This window comes from Lucilia sericata, unplaced genomic scaffold (assembly GCF_015586225.1).
Source record: "Lucilia sericata isolate MDLA Ls3-8-SP2 unplaced genomic scaffold, ASM1558622v1 Contig000307F_arrow, whole genome shotgun sequence".
Taxonomy (NCBI): Eukaryota; Metazoa; Arthropoda; class Insecta; order Diptera; family Calliphoridae; genus Lucilia; species Lucilia sericata.
In genome coordinates, this window is record NW_023994331.1 from 397927 (window position 1) to 410599 (window position 12673).

The 12673-nt window shown below is 31.0% G+C and overlaps 1 protein-coding gene across 5 annotated transcripts; it reads left to right on the top strand.

Moving 5' to 3' along the window:
* The first annotated feature begins 769 nt into the window (after window positions 1–769).
* LOC119603447 (2,3-bisphosphoglycerate-dependent phosphoglycerate mutase-like) lies at window positions 770–12404 on the top strand. Of its 5 annotated transcripts, XM_037955495.1 has the most exons (6): window positions 5052–5134; window positions 5203–5275; window positions 5461–5687; window positions 5772–6007; window positions 11673–11934; window positions 12002–12404. In XM_037955495.1, exons 3-6 carry the CDS (start codon window positions 5588–5590, stop codon window positions 12163–12165), a joined length of 762 nt encoding a protein of 253 aa, XP_037811423.1. In that variant the 5' UTR covers window positions 5052–5134; window positions 5203–5275; window positions 5461–5587; the 3' UTR covers window positions 12166–12404. The 5 variants fall into 5 exon arrangements, with proteins under 5 accessions (XP_037811419.1, XP_037811421.1, XP_037811420.1 ...); XM_037955491.1 differs by lacking the exons at window positions 5052–5134; window positions 5203–5275 and adding an exon at window positions 770–1356; XM_037955493.1 differs by lacking the exons at window positions 5052–5134; window positions 5203–5275 and adding an exon at window positions 770–1283.
* The last annotated feature ends 269 nt before the right edge of the window (window positions 12405–12673 follow it).

Here is a 12673-nt window from a genome sequence, read left to right on the forward strand (position 1 = left end):
CATCAAAAATGAAAACTCTATTTAATGATATCATTTATGAAAATTTGTGTTCTGGGGTTAATATATGGTGAGCTGGGTTAAAATATAAAGTATATGTATGTATATCATGTGAAAGGCTTTTGGACTTTTAAAAACGTTTCATATGATACCATTATTGCGTATAGTTGCTAGAAATGACATTAGAAACTTCCATTTTGGGGCCTCCCTAATGTACTTAGAGCAGTCGATAAACTTCTCAATAGATTTGTCCACAGAATTGTACATAGACTAATCAATATACTAGTGTATATAGTGGTAAATTATTTCATAGATTAATAGACTAATTAATAGAACCTGCATAGACTTACATACTCCATAGGTTAGTCAGAAAACTAGTCAATAGATAAAAACTCTGAAAAGTATTTTAGTTCCTTTTTGTTAGTTGAATTTTCCACGCTTGTCTTCAAAAATATTATCTAAAACATCATTAAGTAGACGCCTTAGACACCCCTGCGCCATTAATTCAAAAACATTATCTAAAATATCATTAAGTATACGCCATAGACAACCCTGCGCCATTATTTATTATAGGCTTAAAATCAAACACCCCTTAAATAAAAATCATACCGCATTCTTATCACCGGCACTGCATTGTTTACAAATGATTTTCAAAACGTTTTCCAACACTTTTCCCACTATAAAATATTTGCACAAACAGACAAACAAACTAAACCAAACAGCTGTCATATCGATTTGGAATAACCTGACATTTGACAAACACACACACACAGCCGCCACAAGTAGACAACAGACAAACACTGCTATTTTGCATTCATTTATTATTTTTGTTTTTACAATTGCTTAAACAAAACAAAACAATAACAAAAAGCCAAACAAACAAATAAAAAACAAAACACCCGCAATAATAAAGTCATAAAAAAGACGTTAGAATAAAACAAAAATCATATAAAAATTATTAAAACCAAAAGATCTACCTCATTTTTAGTAAAATTATTAATTAAAACAGTACAAAAGAAAAATCAGTGAAATCTACAAAAGAAACGTCAAAGTAAAAATTTACCATCAAAACGACACAACAAGAAAAGAAAAGCCAATGAAAAATTTGGAAAAATTTGCGCGGAAATTGTTATGGAAATTATTTGCCAATATCTAAATAAAATGTAACGTATTTAAATTAAGTGTATGAGTGAGTGAGTGATGATAAAAAGAGAGAGTAACTGAACGATATATGATTTATTTCTGTGATGTATTAATTAAAACGTCATATTGTTAATGTTGTTGGGGTAGGAGTTCATTGTTTATATCAGTAGTTTATATGTGTGTGTGTGTATGTTGGGCCTTTAAGTATATGAATGAGTAAGTAGCTGGGTGTGAGAGAATTTATTTTATTTTATTATTATTTTTTGTTATCATTAAATTTAACGGTTATTGTAACTACTGATTAATTAAATATTGGTTGGGGGTAAATATGTATATTACTTTTAAAGTTTCCAAATGAAAAATATAAGTCATTTAGATTAATAGCTGAGATAGTTTAATAAGTACAAAGTTTTCTATATATTTCCAACAAATGTTTGTTGTGTACAATTCCATTCACATTCTAACACGTTCCCAACTTTCTAGCCACTACTCTTAGCGTAATACAAGTGTGAATGTGTGTTCGAGTATGCAGTGACCTTGTATGTAACCTTTACTGTTGTTGGTTGTCGTTGTCGTCTATTTGGCTTGGAAAATAATTTGATTTAGCCAATATTAATTAAATTTTTCTAATGCAGCAGTTGAATGGCAAATTGTATGATATTGTCAATTGCAATGACTAAGATCTCGTGCAGCTATCAATTAATTTAAAAGTCAATGGTTTTGTTTGTTTATTTTATAATTTTAGTTAATTACAAATAGGCGGTTTAAGAAGTACATACATAAATAAGAAAATTAATAATAATTTAATTTAAAATGGCCATTACATTTTATACAATAAAAATATTTAAAGAAGTATCACCATCTCAGGGTGGCTCCTTTTGTATTGAAGAAAAATAAGGTATTCATGTTTCCATCGATAATTAGAGCTTGATTCATTTTAAGTTAACGTTTCTCAAAATTTTGGTCCAATATTTAGTGAATTAGATCAAAGGATAAAAATCATCAACTTCCATTTTGGGGCCACCCTAATCTATATACATATTTGGAAGGACTTGCCACTAAACCGGCTTTTTACCCATCAAGCATCCATCGTTAACAATAGAACTGAATTACTGAAAACACTGTTTAACAAATCATTTGTATATAAAAACCATCAAATGTGTTAAATTTCTCTCAGTGTCTTTTAATATTAAGTGTTAGTAATAGTTATACAATTAATCCATCCTACCGCAATAAAAATTGTACACACTTTTCTTAAAAACAAAACTTGATAACAAAAATTAAAAAGTATTATTTACCCTAAACACTTCTAGACATTTTACCGTAAATATAACTCAAAATAAAACAAACAGAATTTCCATAAATTCTTAAAACTTTGCCGCAATTTAAATTATCAAGATTTAAGTAATAAAAATAGTAGTAGTATTAAACAAATTTGAATTTATAAATTATTAACACTCGTACTAAGTGATTACGAGTATTTGTTTAAAGATTCGCTTTGAGAAAAAAGTGAAAAAAAAAAATTTAAATATAAACTATGTTATGCTGACTGATACTGATAACTAACTAGTAAAGAGATTTGTTTATTCTACCGGATCTTGTTTTGGGGGAGGGGAAGGCGTATAAATAAATGATACTTGTTTAAACACCCACAACAAATTTTGCCTACCTGCCTGCAAACACGACTAGAGTGGAACAATAATTTGTCACCTACAATTGTGTCGTCATTAGTGTACATGCTATGTGGTGGCAGCAATAAATAAATAGAGAAACAAGTGGAAATACAAATCACAACATCATAAATGAATTTAAAATCTTGTGGGTACATTTTATTAGTTGAAATTCAATTGAGTGTAAGTATGTGTCGTTGTTTGTGATGCCACAAGATGCGCATGCCGGTAAAAAAAACGCATAGGGGCTGCATAAATCAGGGTTACAGTGAATTTGAAAGGGCGCTACTTTTTTAATAATTATTATTAAACTCAACGTTCGTAAGCTTTAAATCAGTATTAAATTTATTCGAAATTTTTCATAAAATATTTAAAATCAAATTTTATTCGCAAGTCAAGTTTCTCTTTAGGTTTGATAACACAGACAAACAAAATTTGGAAATGGTCGGAACGCGGAGACCAAATGATGCTTTTTTAAAGAATCCGGTCAAATCCGGCCGGAATTTCTCATCTTAAAAAATTTGTTTTTCCAATCTCAAAGACCCATTATTTCTAAAATTTGATATGATGGAGCAATGAAGTTTTCGTTAGTTAGTTATTTAGTTAGTTAGTTAGCTAGCTAGTTAGTTAGTTAGTTAGTTAGTTAGTAGTTAGTTAGTTAGTTAGTTAGTTAGTTAGTTAGTTAGTTAGTTAGTTAGTTAGTTAGTTAGTTAGTTAGTTAGTTAGTTAGTTAGTTAGTTAGTTAGTTAGTTAGTTAGTTAGTTAGTAGTTAGTTAGTTAGTTAGTTAGTTAGTTAGTTAGTTAGTTAGTTAGTTAGTTAGTTAGTTAGTTAGTTAGTTAGTTAGTTAGTTAGTTAGTTAGTTAGTTAGTTAGTTAGTTAGTTAGTTAGTTAGTTAGTTAGTTAGTTAGTTAGTTAGTTAGTTAGTTAGTTAGTTAGTTAGTTAGTTAGTTAGTTAGTTAGTTAGTTAGTTAGTTAGTTAGTTAGTTAGTTAGTTAGTTAGTTAGTTAGTTAGTTAGTTAGTTAGTTAGTTAGTAGTTAGTTAGTTAGTTAGTTAGTTAGTTAGTTAGTTAGTTAGTTAGTTAGTAGTTAGTTAGTTAGTTAGTTAGTTAGTTAGTTAGTTAGTTAGTTAGTTAGTTAGTTAGTTAGTTAGTTAGTTAGTAGTTAGTTAGTTAGTTAGTTAGTTAGTTAGTTAGTTAGTTAGTTAGTTAGTTAGTTAGTTAGTTAGTTAGTTAGTTAGTTAGTTAGTTAGTTAGTTAGTTAGTTAGTTAGTTAGTTAGTTAGTTAGTTAGTTAGTTAGTTAGTTAGTTAGTTAGTTAGTTAGTTAGTTAGTTAGTTAGTTAGTTAGTTAGTTAGTTAGTTAGTTAGTTAGTTAGTTAGTTAGTTAGTTAGTTAGTTAGTTAGTGTTAGTTAGTTAGTTAGTTAGTTAGTTAGTTAGTTAGTTAGTTAGTTAGTTAGTTAGTTAGTTAGTTAGTTAGTTAGTTAGTTAGTAGTTAGTTAGTTAGTTAGTTAGTTAGTTAGTTAGTTAGTTAGTAGTTAGTTAGTTAGTTAGTTATTCGGTCTAAGTAGTCCACATATTGCTGTATCGTCTAGTTCACCTACTACTCTGCGACTTAGCTAACTTGTGGACTAGTACATCGAATAATCTATGCATCACTTTATAGAATAGTCTATTGATTTGTCAATATACTAACCAAAAGACTAACCATGGTGCAGACTATTGCCTAGACTGCGGACACGACTTATAAAATGTTTGCCTAGTTTATGGTCTAGTGCCTTGTAGGTGCATATTCTTGGCCCACAATGATAACCTACTTAGTATTTTTTGGAATAAGTAGCTTCCACAGTCAACAACATTATCATAAACTCTTAAACCGTTTGCACTTCTAAATAAAATAAATGTCATTGTAAAATCAAAAATCTTTCTAAATAAATGACAAAACCATTGAACAACTAAATTGCAACTGTCAACAGAAACTAGAGGATCAATTAAAAACAAAATAGAAACAGAAGAGACAATTTTTATTGCTATTAACAAGTGCAAACAATAAAAAAAAAACAAATTAAATAAAAAAAGTATGTAATAAACTTAAAAAAGCAAAGAAATGATGATAATGATACTCTCGTAACAAGATGCAAATAGATAAAAATGTAAAAAATAAAATAAAAAAATAAACATTTGGCTTTTGTTGTTCTGAGATGCAGTCAGTCCGTCAGTTAGTGTTATAAAGTTGGCTGTTTGTTAACAATCTGTTGCCACCATTGCATTCTGCGTTTGTAATAAAAAAAATACATACAACACAAAGTATCACAATTTGAAAAATCAGTTGGTATCTACTAGATGCTACATTTTGGCCTCTATTGTATTTCTGTACTATTTATTGTTCATTTCAGTTCAGTTAAAATTGATAACAACAAAAATACAGACGACTGCTACTGCTGCAAGTGCAACAACTAAATATTTATTGTATGTATTTGCAACTGCACTTCTCAATTAAATTCTATTTTTTTAGTTTTAGTTTTTACAATTTATTTTATATTCTATTTGATTTTTGTATACGGTTTAGAAAGTTTTTCTATTCTTTTTTTTCTATCCAACTAACAATTTTCATTCGTATTTAAAATAACGTTCTTTTCATTTAAACAACTTAGTTTTCGAGTGGGTACCCAAACAGCAAGAACAACAAAAATTGTTAAACCAACTTCAACTCAAATAAAAACTCAAGATTACCAGCAGCAACAGCAAAATCTAAACCATCACCACCATCCCAAATACAAGATGCCCATTAATAAAGTTGTAATTTTACGTCACGGTGAGAGCGAATTTAACAAATTGAATTTATTTTGCGGTTGGCATGATGCACCACTAACGGAAAAAGGTAAAATAATTAAAAATTCTCACACAAACACACTTTAATTACTCACACGTGCTTATTTGATTTGGATTTTTTTTTTTTTGGAAGGTCTTGAAGATGCTTTAAAAATCGCCGTAACCGGTCTACGTCTTCATAATATGCAATTTGATTTCATTTACACTTCCCTGCTGCAAAGGGCCCATCAGACTGTCAATGTGATTAAAAAGGAAATGAATTATGAGAATGTTCCCGTCATTTATGATTGGCGTTTGAATGAACGTCATTATGGTAATTTAACTGGATTTAATAAACGTCAAGTGGCCAATAAATATGGTGAAGAAAAGGTAAGTGAAATTTTGACAGACAAGTGTTTTTTATATTTCTATTCAATTTCATATAGAACTTACTACTTTGTAGACAATTTTCTATTAATTTTGTCTCGTCTAGTTTTCTATTAGACAAGGTTTCGATCAAACAGTTTTCTATAAAACAGTGCGTTTTCTAGACAGTTTTCTATATAAATTTTTCTAAACAGTTTCCTAAAGAATCTATTCTTTTCTATGAGTTTCCTTCAAAACAGAGTATATTTGAAGCAGTTTCCTATAGAACAGCGTTTTTGTAGACAGTTTTCTGTAGAACTGCTTGTACAAAATAAATTAGAAAACCTTTTCAAAACATTTTCCTACATAACAGTGTAATTTATAGAACATTGTATTTTCTAAACAGTTTTCTAAAGAACAGTGTTTTTACTAGACTATTTTCCACAGAACAGTGTATTTTCTATACAGTTTTATAGAAAAACTGAGTCTTTTCTATACAAATTTCCATAGAACAGTGTTTTTATATCAGTTTACTGTAAAACTGACGTTTCCAGACAATTAGGGGAATTGTTTTATATTTGAGATTAAAAAAATATATCAATAATTTTAATTTTCTAAAGAAAATCGATCGATAACTTGAATTTTCATAGAAAGACTAGACTATAGACTAGACTATAGACTAGATTATAGACTAGATTATAGACTAGACTATAGACTAGACTATAGACTAGACTATAGACTAGACTATAGACTAGACTATAGACTAGACTATAGACTAGACTATAGACTAGACTATAGACTAGACTATAGACTAGACTATAGACTAGACTATAGACTAGACTATAGACTAGACTATAGACTAGACTATAGACTAGACTATAGACTAGACTATAGACTAGACTATAGACTAGACTATAGACTAGACTATAGACTAGACTATAGACTAGACTATAGACTAGACTATAGACTAGACTATAGACTAGACTATAGACTAGACTATAGACTAGACTATAGACTAGACTATAGACTAGACTATAGACTAGACTATAGACTAGACTATAGACTAGACTATAGACTAGACTATAGACTAGACTATAGACTAGACTATAGACTAGACTATAGACTAGACTATAGACTAGACTATAGACTAGACTATAGACTAGACTATAGACTAGACTATAGACTAGACTATAGACTAGACTATAGACTAGACTATAGACTAGACTATAGACTAGACTATAGACTAGACTATAGACTAGACTATAGACTAGACTATAGACTAGACTATAGACTAGACTATAGACTAGACTATAGACTAGACTATAGACTAGACTATAGACTAGACTATAGACTAGACTATAGACTAGACTATAGACTAGACTATAGACTAGACTATAGACTAGACTATAGACTAGACTATAGACTAGACTAGACTATAGACTATAGACTAGACTAGACTAGACTAGACTAGACTATAGACTAGACTAGACTATAGACTAGACTAGACTATAGACTAGACTAGACTATAGACTAGACTAGACTATAGACTAGACTAGACTATAGACTAGACTAGACTAGACTAGACTAGACTAGACTAGACTAGACTAGACTAGACTATAGACTAGACTATAGACTAGACTAGACTATAGACTATAGACTAGACTAGACTAGACTATAGACTAGACTAGACTATAGACTAGACTATAGACTAGACTAGACTAGACTATAGACTAGACTAGACTAGACTAGACTAGACTAGACTAGACTAGACTAGACTAGACTAGACTAGACTAGACTAGACTAGACTAGACTAGACTAGACTAGACTATAGACTAGACTATAGACCAGACTATAGACTAGACTAGACTAGACTATAGACTAGACTATAGACTAGACTATAGACTAGACTATAGACTAGACTATAGACTAGACTATAGACTAGACTATAGACTAGACTATAGACTAGACTATAGACTAGACTATAGACTAGACTATAGACTAGACTATAGACTAGACTATAGACTAGACTATAGACTAGACTATAGACTAGACTATAGACTAGACTATAGACTAGACTATAGACTAGACTATAGACTAGACTATAGACTAGACTATAGACTAGACTATAGACTAGGCTATAGACTAGACTATAGACTAGACTATAGACTAGACTATAGACTAGACTATAGACTAGACTATAGACTAGACTATAGACTAGACTATAGACTAGACTATAGACTAGACTATAGACTAGACTATAGACTAGACTATAGACTAGACTATAGACTAGACTATAGACTAGACTATAGACTAGACTATAGACTAGACTATAGACTAGACTATAGACTAGACTATAGACTAGACTATAGACTAGACTATAGACTAGACTAGACTAGACTATAGACTAGACTATAGACTAGACTATAGACTAGACTATAGACTAGACTATAGACTAGACTATAGACTAGACTATAGACTAGACTATAGACTAGACTATAGACTAGACTATAGACTAGACTATAGACTAGACTATAGACTAGACTATAGACTAGACTATAGACTAGACTATAGACTAGACTATAGACTAGACTATAGACTAGACTATAGACTAGACTATAGACTAGACTATAGACTAGACTATAGACTAGACTATAGACTAGACTATAGACTAGACTATAGACTAGACTATAGACTAGACTATAGACTAGACTAGACTATAGACTAGACTATAGACTAGACTATAGACTAGACTATAGACTAGACTATAGACTAGACTATAGACTAGACTATAGACTAGACTATAGACTAGACTATAGACTAGACTATAGACTAGACTATAGACTAGACTATAGACTAGACTATAGACTAGACTATAGACTAGACTATAGACTAGACTATAGACTAGACTATAGACTAGACTATAGACTAGACTATAGACTAGACTATAGACTAGACTATAGACTAGACTATAGACTAGACTATAGACTAGACTATAGACTAGACTATAGACTAGACTATAGACTAGACTATAGACTAGACTAGACTAGACTATAGACTAGACTATAGACTAGACTATAGACTAGACTATAGACTAGACTATAGACTAGACTATAGACTAGACTAGACTATAGACTATAGACTAGACTAGACTAGACTAGACTAGACTATAGACTAGACTAGACTATAGACTAGACTAGACTATAGACTAGACTAGACTATAGACTAGACTAGACTATAGACTAGACTAGACTATAGACTAGACTAGACTAGACTAGACTAGACTAGACTAGACTAGACTAGACTAGACTAGACTAGACTAGACTAGACTATAGACTAGACTATAGACTAGACTAGACTATAGACTAGACTAGACTAGACTATAGACTAGACTAGACTATAGACTAGACTATAGACTAGACTAGACTAGACTATAGACTAGACTAGACTAGACTAGACTAGACTAGACTAGACTAGACTAGACTAGACTAGACTAGACTAGACTAGACTAGACTAGACTAGACTAGACTAGACTAGACTAGACTAGACTAGACTAGACTAGACTAGACTATAGACCAGACTATAGACTAGACTAGACTAGACTATAGACTAGACTATAGACTAGACTATAGACTAGACTATAGACTAGACTATAGACTAGACTATAGACTAGACTATAGACTAGACTATAGACTAGACTATAGACTAGACTATAGACTAGACTATAGACTAGACTATAGACTAGACTATAGACTAGACTATAGACTAGACTATAGACTAGACTATAGACTAGACTATAGACTAGACTATAGACTAGACTATAGACTAGACTATAGACTAGACTATAGACTAGACTATAGACTAGGCTATAGACTAGACTATAGACTAGACTATAGACTAGACTATAGACTAGACTATAGTCTAGACTATAGACTAGACTATAGACTAGACTATAGACTAGACTATAGACTAGACTATAGACTAGACTATAGACTAGACTATAGACTAGACTATAGACTAGACTATAGACTAGACTATAGACTAGACTATAGACTAGACTATAGACTAGACTATAGACTAGACTATAGACTAGACTATAGACTAGACTATAGACTAGACTATAGACTAGACTATAGACTAGACTATAGACTAGACTATAGACTAGACTATAGACTAGACTATAGACTAGACTATAGACTAGACTATAGACTAGACTATAGACTAGACTATAGACTAGACTATAGACTAGACTATAGACTAGACTATAGACTAGACTATAGACTAGACTATAGACTAGACTATAGACTAGACTATAGACTAGACTATAGACTAGACTATAGACTAGACTATAGACTAGACTATAGACTAGACTATAGACTAGACTATAGACTAGACTATAGACTAGACTATAGACTAGACTATAGACTAGACTATAGACTAGACTATAGACTAGACTATAGACTAGACTATAGACTAGACTATAGACTAGACTATAGACTAGACTATAGACTAGACTATAGACTAGACTATAGACTAGACTATAGACTAGACTATAGACTAGACTATAGACTAGACTATAGACTAGACTATAGACTAGACTATAGACTAGACTATAGACTAGACTATAGACTAGACTATAGACTAGACTATAGACTAGACTATAGACTAGACTATAGACTAGACTATAGACTAGACTATAGACTAGACTATAGACTAGACTATAGACTAGACTATAGACTAGACTATAGACTAGACTATAGACTAGACTATAGACTAGACTATAGACTAGACTATAGACTAGACTATAGACTAGACTATAGACTAGACTATAGACTAGACTATAGACTAGACTATAGACTAGACTATAGACTAGACTATAGACTAGACTATAGACTAGACTATAGACTAGACTATAGACTAGACTATAGACTAGACTATAGACTAGACTATAGACTAGACTATAGACTAGACTATAGACTAGACTATAGACTAGACTATAGACTAGACTATAGACTAGACTATAGACTAGACTATAGACTAGACTATAGACTAGACTAGACTAGACTATAGACTAGACTATAGACTAGACTATAGACTAGACTATAGACTAGACTATAGACTAGACTATAGACTAGACTATAGACTAGACTATAGACTAGACTATAGACTAGACTATAGACTAGACTATAGACTAGACTATAGACTAGACTATAGACTAGACTATAGACTAGACTATAGACTAGACTATAGACTAGACTATAGACTAGACTATAGACTAGACTAGACTATAGACTAGACTATAGACTAGACTATAGACTAGACTATAGACTAGACTATAGACTAGACTATAGACTAGACTATAGACTAGACTATAGACTAGACTATAGACTAGACTAGACTAGACTATAGACTAGACTATAGACTAGACTATAGACTAGACTATAGACTAGACTATAGACTATACTATAGACTAGACTAAAGACTATACTATAGACTAGACTATAGACTAGACTATAGACTAGACTATAGACTAGACTATAGACTATACTATAGACTAGACTATAGCCTAGATTATAGACTAGACTATATACTAGAGTATATAGTCGTTCTTTTTCAGACAGTTTTCTAATAAGAACAGCGTCTCTAATAAGAATTTTTCTGATCAATATATATCTATTTTCCTATTTCACAGGTACAAATCTGGCGTCGCTCATTTGATGTCTTACCCCCACCGATAACACCCGACAATCCCTATTACGATAAAATACGCAACAATCCTAAATTTAAAGATATACCAAAAGACCAATTTCCCGATAATGAATCACTAAAAACGCTAATGGTACGCACAGTACCACTGTGGGAAAATGAAATAATGCCAAAAGTATTAAAGGGACAAAAAGTGCTGATAGTGGCTCATGGAACGGTAGTAAGAGCTCTAATGAAATATATAGAAGGTAAAGAAAACAAAAATTAAATCGATTTTCTAGACTAATTAGAAAAATTAACTTATTTTCTCTTTAGATATAAGCGATGAGGATATAATGAAATTAAATATTCCCAATAGTGTACCCTGTGTCTATCAATACGACATGGAATTGGGCATGCGTGTGGATAATGTCCAGTATTTGGCTGATGACGATTATGTAAAAACGGAAAGCGCCAAAGTAGCTTCTATAGGCAATTAAATGAAACACACAAATAGAAGTAATCTAATATCTACAATAATACCAACGGACTGATATTTTACAAAAAAAAACAATTGTTTCATAGTTTAGATTTGTATTTGAGAAAATTATGAGGAATTTATGAAATTCTGTTTGGGGGTTTTGTAATACAAATTTTAAATGCGCATAAAATGTAATTATCATTAGAGTGTTTAATCTTTTTTTTTGTAAATTTATTATAAATAAAATTAATTTATTGTATACAAGAACGTTGATTTAACTTAAATTTTCTAAAACCAAGTGTCCTTTCAAGACAATCTTCGAATTCACAATAGGTTTGTTTTCGAAACCAAAAACGAAACTGTTACGACATACAACAATTCAACAATACGATGCTGATAGTGAATTGGACATTAGACAGTTTCTATAGAAACAGTATTTGTCCTGTCAGTTTTTTATAAAACAGTACCTTTTCTAAACAGTGTTTCCTCAATGTATGTAGACATATTTCTGTTCCAGACAGTTTTTT